The sequence below is a fragment of the Gopherus flavomarginatus genome, chromosome 4 (assembly GCF_025201925.1).
Source record: "Gopherus flavomarginatus isolate rGopFla2 chromosome 4, rGopFla2.mat.asm, whole genome shotgun sequence".
NCBI lineage: Eukaryota > Metazoa > Chordata > Testudines > Testudinidae > Gopherus > Gopherus flavomarginatus.
Genome location: NC_066620.1, coordinates 84243074 through 84268055, shown reverse-complemented (window position 1 = coordinate 84268055; position 24982 = coordinate 84243074). Strand labels below are relative to the sequence as shown.

At 45.5% G+C, this 24982-nt stretch overlaps 1 protein-coding gene across 1 annotated transcript in view; it reads left to right on the top strand.

The window, feature by feature from the left end:
* Window positions 1-24982, top strand: part of LOC127048946 (disrupted in schizophrenia 1 protein-like) — a 242375-nt gene that overhangs the window by 178088 nt on the left and 39305 nt on the right. Inside the window, exon 8 of the mRNA XM_050949085.1 lies at window positions 14009-14063. Coding sequence (XP_050805042.1) covers window positions 14009-14063 — 55 coding nt within the window. The remainder of the gene's footprint in view (window positions 1-14008; window positions 14064-24982) is intronic.

The window sequence follows — 24982 nt, the reverse complement described above, 5'->3', positions numbered from 1 at the left end:
GGTGAAAAAAACATCCCCCTGAGTGCAGCAAGTTTCAGCGCTGTAAAGCGCCAGTGTAGACAGTGCACCAGAGATGGGAGCCATACCCCTTGTGGAGGTGGGTTTTTTTTAAGAGTGCTGGGAGAGCTCTCTCCCAGTGCTCTGCTACGACTACACAAGTCACATTAAAATGCTGCCGCAGCAGCGCTTTAGCGTTGCCAGTGTAGACTAGCCCTCAGCTACTAGTGAAGATCAGCCTGCAGTTTTGCACCAGTGTAGGAATTAAATTATTTTTGTATTTGATGCTTTCCCATATATTCATAACCAGCATACTATAGTACATTCCATTACTGTGTAATTATGGTGACTGTTTATATTCTGTATAAATCTTTTACCACAGTGGTGTATAAATATTTCATCATGGCATATAAGCTCCCAGTTGGGTAGAAAAGGTTCATCCATCGGTGAGTCTCAAGAATATAGAAATAATCTTGTCTTGATTTTTGCCTGCTAGTTGGAGGCTGTCCCCTCCTCCCTCTTTCTTGGAAGGCTAAGTATCTGGATATAATACCTTTAAAATGGAGAGGTGGGACTGCAGACAAAATTAAAGGAAAGAGACCAGAAACTTGCCTCTAATTAGCAGAAAGCAGTTCTTCGAGTGATTGCTCGTATCCATTCCAGTTAGGTGTGCATGCGCCGCGTGCACGTTCGTCGAAAGACTTCTTACCCTAGCAACACTCAGTGGGTCGGATGGGCGCCCCCTGGAGTGGCGCCGCTATGGCACTGGATATATACCCCTGCCGACCCAGCCACCCTTCAGTTCCTTCTTACTGCCCGTGTTGGTCGTTGGAACAGTGGAGCGCGGCTTAGCTGACGTCCACTTCCCTAGCTACTCGTAGTTCTTTCGTTCATTATTGTGTACATAGTTGTAAACTTTTTATATAGTTATACTTTAACTATGCTATAAACATATAAATTGTGTAATATAGTTCAGGGAGGTTCAGGGATTAGCCCCTCCCCACACCCAGTGCCGGGGCCCATGCCCTCACTGGGTTTCAAACCGTGCTCGGCCTGTCGCAAGTCGATGCCGACAGGAGATCCACACGACTCCTGTCTGAAGTGCCTCTGGGAATTTCACTTGACTTCTAAGTGCCACATTTGCAAGGCTTTCAAGCCACGAACAAAAAAGGAGCGGGACTTCAGACTTTAACAGCTCTTCATGGAGGTGGCTCTCACCCCTCCACCTTCGGCACCGAGCGCTGGTCAATCGGCAGGCAGAGGCGTCTCCTCGGCACCGGACCGCGCCGGTACTACCAAGGCATCTCAGCACTGACCGTCGCCGGCACCGAAGTCAGCTCCATGCCGCTCCCTCTCCCTGAGGTCGAGAAAGACTAAGACTCCTGCTGCTTCTGTGCTGCCTGCACCGCAGCCAGAGAGCTCATCTCAGTTGGATCACCCGGCGCCAACAACCGCCTCGGCACCATTGATTCCGGTGCCTGTTAGCTCCCCAGTGCGTGCCGTGGTAAAGCTCACTATCCCATCCACGCCGGAGACATTCTCAACGGCGAGGGATCTGATTGCAATGTCAGAGTCAGCGCTGCCTCTACCCCTGGCACCGCCAGTGTGGGTAATACAGTCTATAGGCAAGCCAGCCTTGATAAGACCACCTTCTGTCGGCACAGCAGACCGGCACCGTTGAAGATCGCGGTCCCGCAGACGCTCTAGGTCCAGACGACGCTCCCGCTCCCGACGCTGCTCGCAGTACCGGCACCGTTCTCCTCATCGTTACCGGTCGCACTCGTGGCACCGGTTGGCATCCCGTTTGCCGGCACACTACTCTCGGCACCGTTCCGGCTCCAGGCACCACGACTCCTGTAGCTGCTCCCGACGTCGAGCCTCGAGATCTCGGTCGACCTCCTGGCACCGCTCCGGTCGCAGGTCCCGATCTCCTTCCTCGTACAGGTATGCCTCCCAGCACCGGTCTCCGATGCCGAGTAGAGCAAGGTCCGCCAGGGATAGAAACTCTGCCCAGGGCTTCTCCGCTCCTCCATGGCCATCCAGACACACTTCTGTGTCGTCCCACGCAGACGGCTCCTATGCTCCGGACTGCGATTTGGATGTGCCCACTGGAGTCTTTCAGGAGGCCCAGACCCAGGACCAAGGCCCACATCAGTAGTCCTTCTGGACACCTTGGGCATACCACCAAGCCCAAAGGGCCCCAGTAGTTCCATTTCACTCTGCCCCATCAGAGCACCGAGTGCCAGAGGCTACAGCTAGCCGTCCCCTTCCGGCTGGTACAGAGGAAGCACCAGTCCACCCACCGGTCTCCCCAGCCCCACTGGAGCAGGAGGTGGCCCAAGAACAAGAGGCCACACAGGACCCGCTCGTCCCCGGCATCTCCTCCTCCTCTTTTCCAGATGAAGCGGTGGCAGGAACATCCTCCTCGGGCCCCCCTCCAATCGACCTGAGAGCTCATCAGGATCTCCTCAGGAGAGTAGCACTCAATATGAACCTCCAGGTGGAGGAGGTCCCAGAGGTAGAGGACCTGGTAGTGAGCATTCTGTGGGCGGATACCCCCACCAGAGTGGCTCTGCCATTTATCCGGACCATTCAAGCCAATGCCGACACTATATGGCAATCTCCAGCCTCTATCCCTCCTGTGGCCAGGGGAGTCGAGCGTAAATACATGGTACCCTCTAGGGGGTACGAGTATTTATATGTTTATCCTCCTCCCTGCTCGCTAGTAGTTCAGTCCGTGAATGAGAGGGAGCGCCATGGCCAACAGGCGCCAGCCCTTAAGTCGAAAGAGGCTAGGCGAATGGACCTGCTCAGCTGAAAAGTGTATTCTGCAGGAGCCTTACTGCTCTGGGTGGCAAATCAACAAGCCCTGCTCAGCCGCTATAATTACAACACCTGGGCAGAGGTGGGTAGGTTTACGAAGCTACTCCCTCAAGACTCCCGCCAAGAGTTTGCTACCTTCTTGGAGGAAGGGAAAAATGTGGCCAGAACTTCCCTCCCGGCCTCGCTAGATGCAGCTGACTCAGCAGCCAGAACTCTGGCCTCGGGCGTTGCCATGAGACGCTTCTCATGGCTGCAGGTTTCCAACCTCCCACTGGAGCTGCAGTATACCATCCAGGACTTGCCGTTTGATGGCAAAGGTCTTTTTTTGGAAAAGACTGATCCTAGACAGCAAAGTCTGAAGGACAATAGGGTCATAATGCATTCTTTAGGCATGCATACGCTGGTGACTCAACGCAGGCCTTCCTGTCCCCAGCCTCACCGCCCGTACTTTGTGCCTAGACACAGACAAGACTTGGGCAGGTGGCGCGGACAAGGTGGGCGTAGACGCCAGTCAGGACCTCAAGGGGGCCAAAACCAAGATCCCTCGAAACCACCAGCGAGACCTAAGTCCAACTTTTAAAGGTGCGCCCAAGGACGGCGTACCAGTTACAGGCCAGGATCCTTTTCCTCCTTTCTCCAACCATCTCTCCTACTTCCTCCCGGCGTGATCCCAGTTAACCTCAGCTCTCTGGGTCCTAGGCATGGTGAAATATGGATACCACCTCCAATTTGTTTCAACCCCACCATCCCACCCTCCAACCCCGTCCCTTTTCAGGGACCCCTCTCATGAGCAATTTTTTCTTACAGGAGGTGCAGACGCTCCTCGCCATGGGAGTGATAGAGGAGGTACCAAAGAACGAAAAGGACAAGGGGTTTTACTCCCGTTATTTCCTAATCCCCAAGTCAAAGGGAGATCTCAGACCTATCCTAGACCTGTGAGGACTCAACAAGTTTATGATAAAGTTGAAGTTCCGCATGGTATCCCTGGGGACCATTATCCCGTCCTTGGATCCTGAAGACTGGTATGCTGCCCTCGATATGAAGGATGCGTACTTTCACATTGCCGTCTTTCTTCCGCACAGGAGGTACCTTCGCTTCGTAGCTGACCGTCAGCACTTCCAGTTTTCGGTCCTGCCCTTTGGCCTTTCTACGGCCTCAAGGGTATTTACAAAGTGTATGGCCGTAGTCGCCGCATATCTCTGCCGATGTCGGATACACGTATTTCCGTATCTAGACAATTGGCTAATCCGAGGAACCTCCGAGACACAAGTCACCAAGCATGTGGGCATCATCAGGGACCTATTCACACCTCTAGGCCTGATGATCAATATGGAGAAATCCACTCTGGTTCCCATGCAGAGGTTAGACTTCATAGGAGCTACCCTGGACTCCAATCTAGCCAAGGCCTCCTTACCACAGCCGCGTTTTCAGGCAATGGGAACAATCATCCGAGGTCTGCAGAATTTCCCTACGACCTCGGCTCGCACTTGTCTCGGTCTCCTAGGTCACATGGCTTCCTGCACATTCGTGACCAAATACGCCAGACTCCGCCTCTGTCCTCTCCAAACTTGGCTCCACTCGGTATACCGCCCGGGCAGGGACCCAATAGACACGATAGTCAACATTCCCCTGAGCATTCTAGGCTCCCTAGACTGGTGGCTGACTCCCTCCCTGGTGTGTGCAGGGCTGCCTTTCCATCCACCCCAACCCTAAATGTCCCTGACGACGGATGCGTCATCTCTCGGTTGGGGTGCTCACCTCGGACACCTTCGTACTCAAAGCCTCTGGTCATCTCAGGAACTGGCGCTACACGTAAATGTCTGAGAGCTGAAAGCAGTCCGCCTGGCATGCCAGGCGTTCCAGCAACATCTACAAGGCCGTTGTGTCTCAGTGTCTACAGACAACACAACGGCCATATATTATATAAACAAACAGGGAGGGACTCGATCTTCCCCCTTTTGTCAGGAGACCATCCGACTCTGGGACTTTTGCATAGCCCACTCGATAGATCTGGTAGCATCCTTTCTCCCAGGGGTTCGAAATGCTCTAGAGGATCAACTGATCAGGTCCTTCCTGTGCCACGAGTGGTCGATACGCCCAGATATTATTCATTCAGTCTTCCAGTAGTGGGAATTTCCCCACATAGATCTATTCGCCTCCCCCGCGAACAGGAAATGCCAGATGTTCTGCTCCTTCCAGGGTCTTTCACCGGGGTTGATCTCGGACGCATTCCTAATGCTGTGGAAGAATCAGCTGCTCTATGCCTTCCCACTGTTCCTACTGGTTCATAAGGTCCTGCTAAAACACCGCAGGGACAGAGCGCACCTAATCATGATCGCTCCAGCGTGGCCCAGGCAACACTGGTACACCATGCTGCTCGACCTGTCGATAGCCAGCCCAATTACTGTGCCACTCCACCCAGACCTCATAACTCAGGACCATGACAGTCTTCACCACCAAGGCCTGCAGGCCCTTCACCTCACGGCGTGCCTGCTGCATGGCTAAACCAGTCAGAGTTGCATTGCTCTGCTTCAGTACAAGAAGTACTCCTGGGTAGCAGGAAGCCTTCCACTCGGTCAGCGTATCTGGCCAAGTGGAAGCGTTTCTCCTGCTGGTGTGGAACGCAGAATGTTACTCCCACTGAGGTTGCAATCCCTACCATCTTGGACTACCTCTGTTCCCTTAAGCAGCAGGGCCTGGCGTTATCTTCATTGAGTGTGCACTTGGCGGCCATCTCTACCTTCCACCCGCGGGAGAGTGGCCGCTCCGTGTTCTCACACCCCATAGTAACTAGATTTCTCAAGGGCCTGGAACGTCTATACCCCCAAGTACGCTGCCCAACCCCTACCTGGGACTTCAACCTAGTCTTAAACAGGCTTATGTCTCCACCATTCGAGCCGTTGGCAACTTGCTCGCTGCTATACCTGTCCTGGAAGACAGTTTTCCTCGTAGCCATTACATCGGCCAGGTGAGTCTCCGAGCTTCGAGTGCTCACGGTGGACCCACCATATACTGTCTTTCACAAGGACAAGGTGCAGTTGCGACCACACCCAGCATTCCTCCCTAAGGTGGTATCGACCTTCCATACCAATCAGGACATCTTCCTTCTGGTCTTCTTTCCGAAGCCACACTCATCTCGACGGGAACAACAATTGCACTCCCTAGATGTATGTAGGGCGCTCGCGTTTTATATTGAACGGATGAAACCCTTTCGTAAATCAGCCCAGCTCTTCGTTGCAGTGGCTGACCGAATGAAGGGCCTACCTGTCTCTTCCCAGAGAATCTCCTCTTGGGTGACGGCGTGCATCCACACTTGTTATGACTTGGCTCATGTTCCCTCGGGCCATCTCACCGCACATTCTACCAGGGCCCAGGCTTCATCTGCTGCCTTCCTGGCTCATGTACCAATCCAGGAAATATGTTGCGCAGCTGCCTGGTTCTCGGTCCACACCTTTGCTTCGCATTATGCTCTGGTTCAACAGTCTAGAGATGATGCAGCCTTTGGCTCAGCAGTTTTGCATTCTGCCACATCTCACTCCGACCCCACCGCCTAGGTAAGGCTTGGGAATCACCTAACTGGAATGGATATGAGCAGTCACTCGAAGAAGAAAAGACGGTTACTCACCTTTGTAACTGCTGTTCTTCGAGATGTATTGCTCATATCCATTCCAAACCCACCCTCCTTCCCCACTGTCAGAGTAGCCGGCAAGAAGGAACTGAAGGGTGGCTGGGTTGGCAGGGTATATATCCAGTGCCATAGCAGCGCCACTCCAGGGGCCGCCCAGCCGACCCACCAAGTGTTGCTAGGGTAAAAAGTCTTCCGACGAACGTGCGCGCGGCACTCGCACACCTAACTGGAATGGATGTGAGCAACATATCTCGAAGAACAACAGTTACAAAGGTGAGTAACCGTCTTTTCCTATACTGTACTATTCAGTTTTCCTTTGAGCAAGACCATTTTCATTATACAGGCAAGATAGTGGCAGGAAGGTGACAGCCTCTCAGGATATTCTTCATGAGACCAATCAAGCATGAGCTGTTGCATCATAATGTTTATGGGCCCCTAAAGTTCACATGGGAAGTCTGTGGCAGGGGCAGGAACACAAACCAGACTCCCAATTCTTTTCTGTAGAAACAGGATTATCCTTTCCTCTTATTCCAAAACTATGCTCCTTCTCTAGGATCCTTCACCATAGATGATGTAAAATGTTTTCTGGTGATTTCTTGGACTGTTTCACAATTATTTGAAATATCCATAAATATTATCTATCATCTATTTTCTGTATCATGTCAACTGTGCAGAATATTAATGTGTGACTGGCTTGTTTGGATCCATTGAAGCATTTGGTAATTTTAAGTTTTCCGGTAGTCTACTTTAAGTGTCAAGTCAGTAACATAGTCTAAATCTTTGGCATTCCCAGTCTTTCCTGAAGTTTCCTGGTTGAATCACGTGTTTGCCAATTTATTACATCATTCATCATCCAGTAATCTAATTCCTTAGCTCACGCTTCTTAAACTGGAGACTGTGTGTATGTGGGGAGACCCCAAGACGCATTTTGAAAATCTGTGAACATAAGAACATAAGAACGGCCGTACCGGGTCAGACCAAAGGTCCATCTAGCCCAGTATCTGTCTACCGACAGTGGCCAATGCCAGGTGCCCCAGAGGGAGTGAAGCTAACAGGCAATGATCATGTGATCTCTCTCCTGCCATCCATCTCCATCCTCTGATGAACAGAGGCTAGGAACACCATTCTTTACCCTTCCTGGCTAATAGCCATTGATGGACTTAGCCACCATGAATTTATTCAGTTCCCTTTTAAATGCTGTTATAGTCCCAGCCTTCACAACCTCCTCAGGTAAGGAGTTCCACAAGTTGACTGTGCGCTGTGTGAAGAACTTCCTTTTATTTGTTTTAAACCTGCTACCTATTAATTTCATTTGGTGACCCCTAGTTCTTGTATTATGGGAATAAGTAAATAGCTTTTTCTTATCCACTTTCTCCACATCACTCATGATTTTAAATACCTCTATCATATTCCCCCGTTAATCTCCTCTTTTTCAAGCTGAAGAGTCCTAGCCTCTTTAATCTTTCCTCATATGGGACCCTCTCCAAACCCCTAATTATTTTAGTTGCTCTTTTCTGAACCTTTTCTAGTACTAAAATATCTTTTTTGAGGTGAGGAGATGACATCTGTACACAGTATTCGAGATGTGGGCGTACCATGGATTTATATAAGGGCAATAATATATTCTCAGTCTCATTCTCTGTCCTCTTTTTAATGATTCCTAACATCCTGTTTGCTTTTTTGACCGCCTCTGTTCACTACGTGGACATCTTCAGAGAACTATCCACGATGACGCCAAGATCTTTTTCCTGACTTGTTGTAGCTAAATTAGCCCCCATCATATTGTATGTATAGTTGGGATTATTTTTTCCAATGTGCATTACTTTACATTTATCCACATTAAATTTCATTTGCCATTTTGTTGCCCAGTCCCTTAGTTTTGTGAGATCTTTTTGAAGTTCTTCACAATCTGCTTTGGTCTTAACTATCTTGAATAGTTTAGTATCACCTGCAAACGTTGCCACCTCACTGTTTACCCCTTTCTCCAGATCATTTATGAATAACTTGAATAGGATTGGTCCTAGGACTGACCCTTGGGGAACACCACTAGTTACACCTCTCCATTCTGCGAATTTACCATTAATTCCTGCCCTTTGTTCCCTGTCTTTTAACCAGTTCTCAATCCATGAAAGGACCTTCCCTTTTATCCCATGACAGCTTAATTTACATAAGAGCCTTTGGTGAGGAACCTTGTCAAAGGCTTTCTGGAAATCTAAGTACACTATGTCCACTGGATCCCCCTTGTCCACATGTTTGTTGACTCCTTCAAAGAACTCTAATAGATTAGTAAGACACAATTTCCCTTTACAGAAACCATGTTGACTATTGCTCAACAGTTTGTTTTTCTATGTGTCTGACAATTTTATTCTTAACTATTGGTTCGACTAATTTGCACGGTACTGACGTTAGACTTACTGGTCTGTAATTGCCGGGATCACCCCTAGAGCCCTTTTTAAATATTGGTGTTACATTAGCTAACTTCCAGTCATTGGGTACTGAAGCCGTTTTAAAGGACGGGTTACAAACCTTAGTTAATAGTTCCGCATCTTCACATTTGAGTTCTTTCAGAACTCTTGGGTGAATGCCATCTGGTCCCTGTGACTTGTTAATGTTGAGTTTATCAATTAATTCCAAAACCTTATCTAGTGACACTTCAGTCTGTGACAGTTTCTCAGATTTGTCACCTACAAAAAGTGGCTCAGGTTTGGGAATCTCCCTAACATCCTCAGCCGTGAAGACTGAAACAAAGAATCCATTTAGTTTCTCCGCAATGACTTTATCGTCTTTAAGAGCTCCTTTTGTATTTCGATCGTCAAGGGGCCCCACTGGTTGTTTAGCAGGCTTCCTGCTTCTGATGTACTTAAAAACATTTTGTTATTACCTTTGGAGTTTTTGGCTGCTTTTCTTTTAGGATCACCTTATTTTATCCCCCTAAATGTGTCTAGATCTGTTGCTGGAGGTTTAAATAATGAACCTACTTGGCTATCTACATGAATTGAAGAAATTGCATGCTAAATATAGATTACTGTCAATTGTGTGAATGTCAGAAACATTTCCTTTCCTGCATTTTGTCAGCTAAGTCTCATATTAATTTAATTCCTGTCTCATTTCAGTCTTTCGATCAGTTGGGTCAATAGCCTAGCAGTCTGTGTGTGAGTTATACTATATAGGATAGCAAAAAGACATTTTAAATGGTCCTATGATAAGATGCAAAGGTCCTATCTCAGTATCAGCAGATTGGCAGTTAAATTGGTTCTTAACTGTTCTGCTAGAAAATAGTGAAGTAATGGATCAGGACTATAGCCTAGTTGTCCAGTCAAGACCTTAGTTCTAAATTAGGAGCTCTATAAAAAGTTCTCTCTGGTAGTCAAAAGGAAGAGTAAATGAGTGAGCTTCTGAGGAGGCAGAGTGCTACTCTTGTCGTAACAGCGTGAGACACAGGAGTACTGGTAAGAGACTGAATTTTATTTCCTGGCCTCTGTCATCTGAATGGGTCTGAGTTATTAAAACTTCACAGGCTCAGTATCCACTGACACATTCCTGTTGTTATACTCGATAGCGAAAGAGCTGGGTTGTCTTACCACATGCTTTGAATCTTTTTGTTTTCTCTTGATGTAAATTCTATTGTTTCTTTCTGCTTGAAATTGGGAACCCAAAACCTAAGGAAAATTCTCTTTTGGTGAAAGACAGTTTGTAGCCAGTGGACATGGTTGCATCATTCCAGTTGTGGTGCATGGATTAGTGGTGCATGCATAAGTGATTCCCCCTTTTCTGTCTCTGGCATACGGCATCTGCAGAGCAACATTCTGTAGATGCAGTTGTAGGTCCATAAGCCATTTCAAGTCCTCCTCTGTGATGTTGTGGATATCATCCAATTTACCTTTGAATCCATATGTGGAGCACTACATTATGATGTGTTCAGTGGTTTGGATGTTTTCACCAGTCGTACGAAGGGCAGTCTTTGATTTTCCACTAGTGCATCAAGTAGCTGTATCATCTATGGTTTGTTTGGATTCATTTCAGTGTGGTCCTTTGTCTGCATGGCATGTCGAAACTGGGAGGGCAACTAGTTGGGTCAGTAACCAAGTGCTCGTTTGGAGCGGTAGATGAGGTCCAGACACACTGCCATTCCCTGTCCGGATCCAGAGACATGGGGTGGTCTATAGTGGTGTTTGTGATTTGAGGTTTTGTTAGAGTATGTTATCCATAATCTGGCAGATGGAAAGTTCTGAGTAGCCTTCAGCACATTTAAGTTCTCGTGATGTAGCTATATCTCGATGGATAGTTGGAGGTTTGATGTTTGCTAATATAAAAAGCCATGGTAGAGGTGTTGATCTTAAAGTTCCCAGGATGATTTGCATGGTCTGATTCAGCTGCCTATCCACAAGTTGGGTATGGCAGCTTCTTGTCCACACTAGCACACAGTACTCTGCAACTGAGTACACCAGGGCCAAGGCTGATGTTCATAGCACCAGGGCAGTTGTTCTCCAGTTTGTTCCTGCTAACTTCTGAATAATGTTGATGCGGGTCTTCGCTTCAGAGGCTGCTTTCTTGAGGTGCTCATGAAAGGTCAATGTACAGTCACGAATTACACTAAGATATGTTGGCTTTGGGTTATAATGCATAGTTTCCCCATAAAACTCGACAGATTGTTTTGTGCAAGTCTGTTGTCAAGTGGAAGATAGAGACTACAGATTTGCTTGGATTTGGTTTCTGGTGCCACTTTTGGAAGTACTCTTAAGGTCAGATGTAATGGTAATGGTTGTGAGTGCCAGATCATCCGAATACAGAAACTTCTGTGCTATTGTTTCAGGCATATCACTTGCGTATACGTTGAAGAGTGTTGGAGCAAGTATAGGGCCTTGTGGTCGCCCATTATTCAAAGTTCATGACTTGCTGGTTTGACCTCCAAGGCACACACAAATCCTTCAGCTGCTGAGCATGGTGTTCAGCAGCCTAAAAATCCGCACACAGAGGATCACTTTAGTCGGTTTCAGTATCAGACCATCCTTCCAGACTGTCTCATATGCTGCTGACTGATAGATGAAAGCGATACTGGTCTTGAGTTTTTGATGGAATCCAGCATTGATGCTTGTATTGAGGGCCAGGAACTGGTCGCAGCAACTTTTGTGCAGAAGAAAACCAGCTTGTTCCTTAGGTAGGCTGGTGTCCCCAGTGGGCCTGATTTGGTTCAGACTCAAACGCTCCATCACCTTGTAGATGGTGTTCAGAAAGGAGATTGGTCTATAGCTAGAAGGATAATCTGCAGGTTTTCCAGGCTTTAGGGGTGCAATGTCCTTGGCTTCTCTCCACAAGTAGAGGATTTCACTGGTATCTTGGATATTTGTGAAAAGCTCCATCATTCATTTCTGTCCCAGTAGACCCAGATATAGGAAATCAGGATAGATACCGTCTTTCCCTGCTGCCTTTCTGAATTTCCGGGCTGCATTGATATCGAGACCATTGGGAAGATGGATTGCATGTGGACATCACTTACTAAAGTTGATTCTGGACTTGTCTGTGATACTGTTTATCCACTGGCTGTTTTTATGTCCACAAAAGTTTATCACCAGTGACACTGGCTTTCATGTGGGATTTGCAGCCCCCAGGTGTCTCAGCAAGTTCCAGGTGCATCTGCTTGAGTGTGTGAAGTTTAAACCTACACAGCCAAGCCACTATTTCTGCTTTGCTGCAGCCAGTAGGAGGATCTCTGCACTCATGTTTGTGGAGGAATTTTTGGCTTTCTGCAGTCCAGCAAGGAGTGTATGATGATATGTGTCCTTAGAGGATGTTCTTCTTTGGAGTGGATATTAGAAGCGCAGTAAAATCGTCACAAGTATTCGCCGTTGGTGGAATGTGGGAGATTGTGTTTTCTACAGTCATAGAGAAAGTGGCCCAGTCTGCTTTTTGAATTTCCAGTGCAGCGCTGGTTTTGAGTAGAGAACTAGAATTTGAATGTCAATATGGTCAGTACTGGTCTGTGCAGGCAGTTTGAGAAGTCATCAAGGACGATCCGTGATGGGGGTATTAGTGTACCTGTATTATCTTTAGAGATGAACTTCAGGTCAGGGCAGTATCCTCTGACCTATCTTGCAGAGTGGAAAGTGATTCACTGTTTCACATTTAAAAGGAGGAGCATATTCTTTGCTGATGCCCAGGGGTCAGTTCTTTGCCTGCAGTGTTTTTTGCTGCATAGCCCCATTGTGTGTGGTGCCTATTAAAGTTGCCTACAAAATACAGCAGGGTCCTGTGTATGTTGCAGAGCTGGTTGAGGCCACTGTGCATCAGGTGATTCCTGCTATGACATTTGATGAAACCACCAAAGTCGGAAATGGGAAAACTAGTTTTTATAGTTAGCTCTGAAACTGAATAATAATTTGTCCACAAACACCAAAAACAAATTAAAAACTGGAAGCCCTCTTTGTAGTTTAGATTGTGGAAGAGTAACTCTGTCAATTTGCTTATTTGGTCTGAAATCAACCAGATGAAATTCAGTAAAGACAAGTGCAAAATACTGCACTTAGGAAGGAACAAATCAAATGCACAACAACAAAATGGAGAGCAACTGGCTAGCCACTAGTACTATTGAAAAGGATCATGAGGTTATAGATGATCACAAATTGAATGTGATGCAGTCGTGAAAAAGGCTAGTATCATTTTGGGATATATTAACGGAAGTGTCGGTTACTCAGGAGGTAACTGTCCTGCTCTACTCAGCACTAGTGAGGCCTCAGCTAGAGTACTGTGTCCAATTCTGGGTGTCACATTTTAAGAAAGATAAGTTGGATAGAGTCCAGAGGACAGCATAAAAAATTATAATAAGTTAGAAAACCTGACATGTGAGGCGAGGTTAAAAAAAACTGGGCATGTTTAATTTTGAGAAAAGAAGACTGAATTACTGTAGTTGAGTAGTTCATGGCAAAACTTTTGTTTGCAAGGGTTTTTAAAATTACAAAAACAAATATGAATAGAAATATTTTCAGGTGAATTTTTAATGAAAACAGGATAATGGACTTTAAACATTCTCTAGCAGTGCTGGAAACCTGAACACAATGCAATACCTATATTGTAAGCTCTTTGAGACCAGAGACTCTCTTTTTGTTATGTATTTGTGCAATGCATCACACAGTGCAATGCTATTCCAGGGTTTGGGCTCCTGGGCGTTACTTTTATACAGATTATTAGTACTACTGATAATAATTAAAAAAATAGATATTATTATTGAGTATGTGGTACATCAAAACGTATTGGTGAAATACATTGTAGGCTAGTTTTACTATCCATGTTGAATAAAATATAAAAGTAAACAAATAGGATCGGTTGAGAACAAACTAGACTGAAAAAAAATCTTTCAGTTCTAATAATCTGCAGCGCAGTGTTATTAGTAACACAAACTAAATGAAGATTTTAGAGAAATATGATTTTTATCCTGACATTGGTCCTCTACTTGGAAGAATCATCTTAAAGCCTTTGTGTACTTAATTATGAAAAAATAGATTGTGTAACATACCATGGTTAGTAAAGAAGGTCAACATTTTTCTTTTCTTTTAATCCTTCTAGCCTTCAGGAAAAAGAACGATCACTCAGCATGTCCATTAAAGAAACGACTGCCAAAGTAAGTGCATATCAACTATCATTTTTTTTAGTACATTTAAGAAACAAAGATAATGCATTACTTTTTTAATAAAATATTGTCCCTTTTGAAAGGTCAAATGTATGGTATTTCTTCTGAATATGTTTAACATATAAATATTCGTAATATCTGTTTAAAAAAGAAATCTAAACCTGGTTAAGGCATTCAAAAATGTTAGTGTGTCTGCCAAAGGAAGCAGGTGGAATGGTTCATTAAATGTAATATTTCTTGGCTCGTGTTCACAATAGAAACCAATCTGTTGGCCTCAGCTTAGAAAAGAACTATCAGCTTTATGAAATAAAAGTGAAATCTGGTCACAATTGAATGAATGTCTTTATTCTCAGGAAAAAAGCCATATTCTCATATTGGTTTCACTGGTATAAATCCAGAGTGACTCCATTGAAGTTAGCGATGTTACTCAGGAATTACAATAGTGCAAATGGAAATCAGAATCAGGCCGAGGGTAATTATGATCAATTAATTACATTTTCATCCCAGCTGGGTTAAGTTTAGATATACTCGCACATATTTAAAAAAAAAAAATCATATAGTGCATCATAGTTTCCAGGACACTTAATGGACTTGAGTATTGTGTTTTCTCCTGTTGACTTTCATTTTTATATCATCCTCCATTAGGTCCTGATTCTGCAAACAGTTATGCAGTTGCTTAAATTTAAGCATATAAATTGTCCCACTGACTAATGTCACTTTCTCATATGAGTAAATGTAAGCAATGCATAGCTGTTTGCAGACTCAGGAGATTAGTTACTATGTAATCCATGTGTTTATATGGTACTTGTGGCATGGTTGTTAGGTGCATTACGGGTGAATTTTTCAAAGGCACCTGGGGAATTAGGTGCCTAACACCCAGTGAATTTCCAGTAGCGAAGCACCCATCATGTGTACGGTTAGATTTGAGGCTTCCTTTTCAAACATCAGTGCCTTAAATGGCATGTACAAAATACTGATTTGTTGCTACAAACTGGTAATTGTGTGCAGGAAATATGCTGTTACTCATGCAATCGCTCACTTGCACATACATTTGCCTGTTTTCTCATTCATGCAAAATATGCAGACACATAAGTCTGTGCTCACTGGCACATACTTTATATATGACGTATATACATAATATCTGCTTTTGCATTCGTGGCCTATAATATCTAACAAATTTAGATACTTATACAGTTATTTTTTTTGTGGGAAGTTTTTGGTACTCCTCTCACCACAGGCATAATTATTCTGGTAATTTCTCCAAACTCTGTACATGTGAAGAATAGGAGGACTGTGAAACTTTTGGGTTACCACTGTTGCTTTCATCTGAGATACTGCTGCTACTGTTTCTCAGATCTGATTTTCAGTTTCTTATTTTCCACATCTTCCAGCCACTAAAAAGAATTGTGACAAGATGGCCGATGTTCGTATGGTGGGTCCTGTACTTTTCTTGGGGGGACTAGAAGGGGGCTAAAATGCAATCCCTTGCCCCTGTTCTTGGGTGGCGAGGGCTCCACTAGTGGCCCAGGGAAGGTGGTAGAGGAGGGAAGTGGGGGAGGGGTCTGGGTTTGTTCCTCGCTCTGATGCCCAGCTCCTCTCAAGCCCTGTGGTTTTCTTACCCTATTCTCCCTTGGGTGGGGTTACCCTCGGTCCTTAGACACTGGGGGAGGGAGTCTCCTTGCCCTGCCAGGGCAGGGTCTCCCTTACTTCGGTTCTCTCGTCTTTCAAATCTCACAACACACCTCCAAGCTCCAGTTCTCTATCGTTCCTCCTCCTCCCTGAATGCTGAAACAGGGGGTTGTATTAGGTTCCTGACAGGGCCTTAATTGACTACAGGTGATCCAATTAACCTGTATCAACCCTCCCTAGTCTACAGGGAACCATGCCTCAATTAGCGTAGGGCTTATATTTCCCCTCTACCACTCTCCCACTGCTCCCTGGCCCTCCTGTATCACAGAATGTGGTGGTTCCTTATGCCATAATGGATCAATGATCCAATAGTCTTCTCTGACAGTGACTGAAGAATGCTTTGGATGGAGAGTTAAAATGCCCTTAATGTGCTTAATTCCACAATGCTATATAATTGGAGGGGAAATTCCTTCCTGATTTTGGCAAATATGTGGTTTATATCCTGAAACACAAAGATTGCTAGTCCATCTCTCTGTCTGTCTCTCTTTCTAATATACTGTAAGTCAGCATCTCAGAATTTTTCCAAATGTTAGAAAGCTGAATCCACACATAAGGAGAATCATAGAATATCAGGGTTGGAAGGGACCTCAGGAGGTCATCTAGTCCAACCACCTGTTCAAAGCAGGACCAGTTCCCAACTAAATTGTCCTAGCCAGGGCTTTTGTCAAGCCTAACCTTAAAATCTCTAAGGAAAGAGATTCCACCGCCTCCCTAGATAACCCTTTCCAGTGCTTCACCACCCTCTTAGTAAAAAAGTTTTTCCTAATATCCAACCTAAACCTCCCCCACTGCAAGTTGAGACCATTACTCCTTGTTCTGTCATCTGCTACAACTGAGAACAGTCTAGATCCATCCCTTTGGAACCCCCTTTCAGGTAGTTGAAAGTAGCTATCAAATCCCCCCTCATTCTTCTCTTCTGCAGATTAAACAATCCCAGTTCCCTCATAAATCATGTGATCCAGCCCCCTAATCATTTTTGTTGCCCTCTGTTGGACTCTTTCCAATTTTTCCACATCCTCCTTGTAGTGTGGGGCCCAAAACTGGACACGATACTTCAGATGAGGCCTCACCAATGTCGAATAGAGGGGAATGATCACATCCCTCGATCTGCTGGCATTGCCCCTACTTATACAGTCCAAAATGCCGTTAGCCTTCTTGGCAACAAGGGCACACTGTCGACTCATATCCAGGTTCTCTGCCACTGTAACCCCTAGGTCCTTTTCTGCAGAACTGCTGCCTAGCCATTTGGTTCCTAGTCTGTAGCAGATCATGGGATTCTTCCGTCCTAAGAGCAGGACTCTGCACTTGTCCTTGCTGAACCTCATCAGGTTTCTTTTGGCCCAATCCTCTAATTTGTCTAAGTCCCTCTGTATCCTATCCCAACCCTCCAGCGTACCTGCCACTCCTCCCAGTTTAGTGTCATCTGCAAACTTGCTGAGAGTGCAGTCCACGCCATTCTCCAGATCAGAGGTCCCCAACGCAGTGCCGCAGGTGCCATGGCACCCGCGGGGGCATCTAAATGCGCCCACGTCCTGGCCAGCGTGGAGCATCCGTCGAAATGCCGCTGAATTTCTGCAGTGTTTCGGCGGTGACACCTCTTGATGACATCATGTGTCGGCGGCAAGTGACGTCATTGAGGGGCATCGCTGCCGAAATGCCGCAGAAATTCGGCGGCATTTCGGCGGATGCTCCACCGCCTCCACGGTCCTTGGTCTGGTTGGGGACCACTGCTCCAGATCATTAATGAAGATATTGAACAAAACCAGCCCCAGGACTGACCCTTGGGGCACTCCGCTTGATACCTGCTGCCAATTAGACATGAAGCCATTGATCACTGCCTTTTGAGCCCGACGATCTAGCCAGCTTTCTATCCACCTTATGGTCCATTCGTCCAGCCCATACTTCTTTAACTTGCTGGCAAGAATACTGTGGAAGACCGTATCAAAAGCTTTGCTAAAGTCAAGGAATAACATATCCACTGCTTTCCCCTCATCCACAGACCCAGTTATATCCTCATAGAAGGCAGTTAGGTTAGTCAGGCATGACTTGCCCATGGTGAATCCATGCTGATGGTTCCTGATCACTTTCCTCTCCTCTAAGTGCTTCAGAATTGATTCCTTGAGGACCTGCTTCATGATTTTTCCACGGACTGAGGTGAGGCTGACCGGCCTATAGTTCCCCAGATCCACCTTCTTCCCTTTTTTTTAATGAAAAATGAAACCAGTCACTCCCCAACAGCTCTGCCCTGTGTTATTAAATGATAATCACCCACACTTGGGGAAATGCTGGTGTAGATCTTCATAATATGATGATATGATATTTCCTTTCCTTTCTTACATGCTTTAATGAGCAGTGATATAGGTAACAGTGGTTACATTTAAGATGATGTCATTGGCATCTGAGGGCACACCACTGAAATGAATGGGTCATTTCAGACCTCAGAACTATTGCTTCAAGCTCTCTCCAATTTTCGGCAGAAATCACTGATTTGGATACACTTTTTTCACATTTTGAATGTTTATTTTCAACCATAACATCTGGAGACTTTTTAAAATGAAAGCTGAAACCTCACTAACAATTGAGAGGTCTATCTGTTCTCCACTTTATCCAGATAGTTTGTCATAACTTTATAGGAGATGTATCGCACGTTGTGGAAAACATTGCTGTTACTTCAGATGTTCTTACTCATATTTAAATTCCTAATCCTTGATTAACTATTAAAATTGTTGTTTGCAATGTTGTTGTAGCTGTGTTGGTCCCTGAGTATGAGAGGGACAAGGTGGGTGAGGTAATATCTTTTATTGGACTAACTTCTGCTGGTGAAAGAGACAAGCTTCCAATCTCCACGGAGCTGAAAAAGATATCTGTGGAGCTTGAAAGCTTGTCTCTTTCAGGCCTTGTCTATACTACAGAGTTTTGTCAATAAAAGTTATGTCGACACTCAAAGTGCTATAAAAAAATCTGTATTGCATGCTCACACTCACTCCTTCTGTCAGCAGAGCATGTCCACAGTTGGGGCATCTGTGGACTATCATCGGCAGTGTGACTAATGCACTGTGGGTACCTATAGCACAGTCCAGGTTGACACCTTCTGTCGCTAGGTCTTATGAGAAGACGGAGCAGATCGTGGTGCATCTTGGAACTGGCCTCAGTGTCTCATGATGCATTGCTTTCTGTTCCAGCATTCCATGGGTTTCTGACTTTCTTTCATGGCATTTTTCAATGGCCCTTGTTTGCGGTGCCCCCAGCATCTTTGTGAGAAGGGACAGATCCCACAGTTCTGATAATTGTCATTAAGATATTGCAGATGACAGTGCAGTTAATCACAAAGTTCTAACTGAAGAAACTCCCAGTTGCCTGACATGCTGTGTGATATAGAAAGGAGCAACTTTAGATTGCTTTAGAGCTTTCCCCAGCCCTGCGGCGCAAGGACACCAGAATGAGAGCTGTCCTTTTGGTAGAGAAGCACTGTGTGGAAGCTGGCAACTCCAGACTGCTACTGGTCAGTCGCAAATCATTTTGGAGTTGGGAAGAAGACTGTTGGGGCTGCGTTAGTGCAGGTGTGCAGAGCAATTAATTGCATCTTGCTATGAAGGATGGTGATTCTGAGAAATATGTACATGAAATAGTGGACAGCTTTGCAGAAGTGGGTTTCCCTAACAGTGGCGGGATGATAGATGGCACGCACATTCCAATTTTGCACCAGACTACCTTGCAATGGAGTACATCAATAGGAAGGGGTATTTCTCCATGGTGTTACAGGTGCTTGTGGATCACTGTGAGTGTTTCACTGATATCAGCGCGCGATGGTCCGGGAAGGTGCATGACACACACATCTTCAGGAACATTGACCTGTATAGAAAGCTACAAGTGGGAACTTTCTTTCCAGACCAGAAGATTACAGGGGGGGATGTTGAAATGCTCATAATGGTCCTGGAAGACCAGGTGTACCATTTACAGCAATGGTTCATGAAAGCTTACATGGGAAACCTGCACAGCAGTAAGGAGTGGTTCAACAACAGTCTGAGTAGGTGCTGCATGACAGTGGAATATGTCTGTGGCAGATTAAAGGTGCGCTGGTGATGCCTTTATAGCAGTTAGACCTCAATGAGGATGATATTCTCCTGGTCATAGCTGTGTGTTGTACGTTGCATAATCTTTGTGAAGCTAAGGGTGAAAGGTTTGCTCAGGGGTGGAGTGTTGAGGCAGACCATTTGGCTGCATATTTTGAGCAGCCAGATACTAGGGCTATCAGAGGGGGCAATTTGAATCAGGGAGGCCTTGAGGCAACACTTTGAAAATGAGAGCCAGTAATATATACCTCTGTGACTGGTGCTGCAATGGTACATGACATGTAATTTTCCTAGGAAGCAATGGTGAAATTTGGGGCCTTACATTCCAGTAAGCAAATGATTAAACTGCCTATATAGGTATTGGTAGTGCCTGCTATCTCAATTTGTAGGAAACAAATAAAAATGAGTTACTGTTCAAAAACTTTGCTTTTATTGCACAACAAACAACACACACACACACACACCCATGCACAAGAAACAACACACATGCTGCACAAGAAGCAACACGCATGCACGCACAAGAAACAACAAGCACACACACAAAAGTGCTTGGTGGGAAAGGAGGTACCAGGGAAGGGCAGACTTTCAGAGCTGTGTGTAGGTCCAGCTATCATTTTGAAAATTGTTCAAGGGGGTGGAGTGAAAGGGAAACCGAGAAGTCCCAGAAAGTGGAAAGGACTGTGTGGGTGGTGTTTGGGGGGAGGGGGGCACAGAAAAGAGTGCTGCAGGGGAGGGCAGGCATGCATCTGCGTTTCCTCCTCCATGACTTCAATCATCCGCTCAGTAGTGTCCTTAACAAACTCCTGATTTTCTTTTCTGTCCTGCCTTTTGGCTCCCCTCCACTACCTGAGTTCCCTTTTCTCTGCATTGGTGAAGTGCAGTACCTCCCTGAACGTGGCTTCTTTGCTCAGTCTTGAGCACTTTCTTATCTGGTGGAGACGCTTAGCCAGCGTGTTTGGGGTGTTCCTCAAGGCCACATCTGCCAAAGCACAAAGAACAATGCACAGAATGTGATTGTTAAGTTCATGCACAGTATTGAAACATTTCAGTAAAATACACCTCTGGTAACATACCGTCACTTTCTCATTGACCCTTGGCAAGCACCCATCTTGGTGAACATACAAAGCATGGTGAGTGTTGGGTGCGGGGTAGTGTGCTATATGATGGAAAAGAGCACTCTGCAAGGGTTGCAGTGCAGCCAACTAGGGAAAAAATTCTAAAATTCTCCCACACTTTTTTCCACAGGAAGGGGTAATTATAATAGATATATCACTGCTGAGGGGAAGCAGGGAAGCGAGGGTACATCTACTACATGCTTTGGCTTCTGCCCTGGTCCCTATGCTGCTCCCCTGTGTGCTGCTTTGGTCCCTGCACAAGTGATTGCTGAATAGCGCGGGAAAGTTTCCTACAGTTGGGGAAGGAACAAAGCAGCTCTACCAAGGAATCTTCGGCAGAGAATTGCCGAGTATTTCCAGGAAACTTTCCTAGAGATCTCTCTGAAGGATTCCCATGAGATTTTGGTGTGCATCAACACCCTGTTCTGCCTGTTCCTGATTAGCTGCACAGGGAAATGTCCAGCACACAGAAACACAGCCAGCCTTGTACATTTCTATACCCTGAACCCACCTCTGCACTACACAAACTGCAGCCACTTTACCAGGCGTCTCTCCTGCTTCTTGCTCGCCTGAGAGCAACTGCTGAGACTGGCTAGACACCTCCAGAGTGGTGAACAGTTCCTGGCTGCCTGCTCCACTGGTGACCCTGCTGGGATCTCCACATCGTCGTCTAACTCCACCTCTTCTTCATCCTTAGGTTAGGTTCTCTTTCTGCTGCCTCCAGGCCCGCCAAAGTATCCATGGGGCTCTTGGCAGTGGAGGTGGGGTTGCCACTGAGTATAGCATCCAGCTCCTCATAGAACTGGCAGGTCTTAGGTGCAGCGCCGGAGTGACAATTTGCCCCCCTTGCCTTAGGGTATGCCTGCCTCAGCTCCTTTATCTTCGCTCTGCACTGCAGCATGTCCCAATCACAGCCCTTTTTGCACAAGCCTAGAGAAATCTGCCTGTAGGTATCAAAATTCCTACAGCTCAAGCACAGCTGGGACTGCACAGCCTCCTCTCCCCATATACTGAGCAGCTCCGCAGTGGTCCGAGCAGGAGAGCATTTGCTGTGATAAGCCGTCATGGTCACCTGGGAAGATGCAATGAGACCTCTCCATGCCAAGTCAAGAGGACATGGAATTTCAAAAATTCCTGGGGTTTCTAAGGGAGAGGGGTGGATGGTTGTTTATCTGGCTGCAGCACAGTGGAATTCAAACTGCTGACCAGATGGGCATTGTGGAGGCCATTGTGGACACCTTCTGGAGGCCAATTAAAGCAATAAAATCAGTGTCTACGCTGACACTTTGTCAAGAAACATTTTGTGGAAAAAGCCTTGTCTCTCTTGTCGGGGTGGTTTTATTTTGTTGCCAAAACAGGGCATTTTGCCGCCAAAAGTCGCATCTCAGTCTGCATGCGTCCACGGTTTTAACTGTGTAGTCTAGACAAGGCCTCACCAGCAAAAGTTGGTCCAATAAAAACTATTACCTCACTCTACTTGTCTTTCTATTAAAATTGTCATATTTCTGGGGTTAACTGCATTTTTGCCTTCTCTATGGTCTGCTAACAGCTATTGCTTATTAGGTCTCAAGCATTCAGCCATCACCTCTCTGTGAGTGGGGACCTGCATCCCTCTCCCTTCAGATCAGGAGTTTGCGATCTCCTAGCAATTCACCAGCGACCAGCACCTGCCATTTGCTGTCTCTCAGGGACAATGTCAGAGTTGCTAGTGACCAGCCAGCTTTTACAGAGCACAATACATTTATTTTAGGATAGTAACATTTAATATAAAATGAAACAAAGAGTGTACATGCATACTAAGTTTACTATCTTCTAAAATGAGATCCTGGCAGGTTCCAATCCTTCAAACCCTTCTAGCAGGGTTTTGCCCTCTTGGTTACAAACTCATGACAATTTTTTAATCAAAATGAGGGTGTCATAAACAGATAGCTAAGGGTTAATGTCTCTTTCACCTGGAAAGGGGTAACAAAAAACACCTGACCAGAGGACCAATCAGGAAACAAGACTTTTTCAAATCTGGGTGGAGGGAAGTTTTGGGTGTGAGTTCTTTGTTCTTTGTCTTGGGTCTGACCCTCTCGGCTCTGAGAGTGATTTTTTTATCTCCTGGCTTTCTAATCTTCTGTTTCAAGTTGTAAGTACAAAGATAGTAAGACAATAGGTTTATATTGTTTTTTTATATTTACATGTGTGTAGTTGCTGGAGTGTTTTGAATTGTATTCTTTTTGGATAAGGCTGTTTATTCATTTTTTCCCTTTAAGAAATTGACCCTGTATATTGCCACCTTGATACAGAGACTATATATTATGTCCTTTTTCACTCTTTTTATATAAAGCTTTCTTTTTAAGACCTGTTGGAGTTTTTTCTTTAGTGGGGACTCCAGGGAACTGAGTCTGCAGCTCACCAGGGAATTGGTGGGAGGAAGAAGTCAGGGGGGAAATCTTTGTGTTAGATTTACTAAGCCTGACTTTGCATACCCTCTGGGTAAGGGGGAAGAGAGATTAGCTCTCTCGGTACTTGTGTTTCCAGGACTGGAAGCAGGGAATCTCCTAGGGTCGTCCAGGGAGGGGAGCCTGGGAGGAAGTAACAAGGAAACAAGGGGAGAGGGTTATTTCCCTTTGTTGTGAGACTCAAGGAATCTGAGTCTGGGGGTCCCCCAGGGAAGGTTTTGGGGAGACCACAGTGAGCTAGGCACTGTATGATTCCTGGCTGGTGGCAGCTTTACCAGGTCCAAGCTGGTAACTAAGCTTGGAGGTTTTCATGCTAACACTCATATTTTGGACGCTAAGTTCCAGATCTGGGAAAAAATGTTATGACAGAGGGTCCTCTCAGCCAGTTCAAGCTGGCTTTTTATACCACAAGCTATTTCTCATCTCCTGGGTATCTTGAATCCAGTCTGAACTAACATATGCAATTAACTGCAGAGGGTGGTACTTCTCTGAAGCTGTTTACCTGTCCCAGGATCTGCAATAATCACGTCCCACTGATTTTAGTTCCTTGGTGAAGCTCAGTTACCCTCCCCCATGGAGATAGAATACTGTCCGTAGTTCACAAACATACCTATAACATTTACAGATACAAAAGTGTATTATTAATCCCAGTGGCTGGCATCTGGCGCATCTGGCACATCTGAATCTAATAGCTTTTTGGAGTTTCCATGCTTCATAGGTCACTCATCTGTCACAGAAATTACTTAGTTTAACATGCGGTAGTGAATTCCACAGATTATATATGTTTCTTAAAATAGTAAATGTTAAATAGATAAAAATATTTTTAAACATTTCATTGCATTCCCTCGTTTGTTTGTTCAAAGGATAAATAGGAAGCACAGTATTGCCCTTCTCCCACTCATTTCTTTTTATATATTTTTATCGTATCTCTTCCTACTCTTCTCTCAAAGTAAATCTCTCTCTCATGATTGCTGTCTTCCAGCCTAACCCAAGGATGAAGAAGAGGTGGAGTTAGCCTCCCGTGCATCTAATATTTACATTAGCTTTTTCTGTCTTTTCTGTTTCTACTACATCATTTTTCAGATGAGGTGGCAAAAACCACACACTACATATTAACAAAGTGAACACTCCTCCACCGATTCCCTTCCTGTGAGAAGTAATACAGGACTTGAGCCAATAGCAAGCAGTGATGCTCAAGTACATTATTGTACTTGGATGTATGCTTGTTGACAGAGTGCTTTCCTTTGCTTCAGACATTGAAAAGAGCTTCCATCTCCCTGTTTTTCTAAGCAATTGTTACAGTGAATGCTAAAGACTGTATTCCACTTTTGAAAGAATGTGTTAATTTTAGTGTTCTAGCCCATATTCCCCACCCCATTCCTGCCACTGTAGAGTAACATATCACACATGGAAAAGATGTAAAAGGATGTTACTATGCAAATATTGTCATCAGTATTTGCTTTCTTAGGGCTTGATCCTAAGACTCCTTTTTTGCCTGAGCCCCAGTTGTTGTACTGGGACTGCCTAGCTGAGTAAGGATTACTGAATAAGGCTTTGCAGGATTAGGCCCTAAATTAAGATGGTTT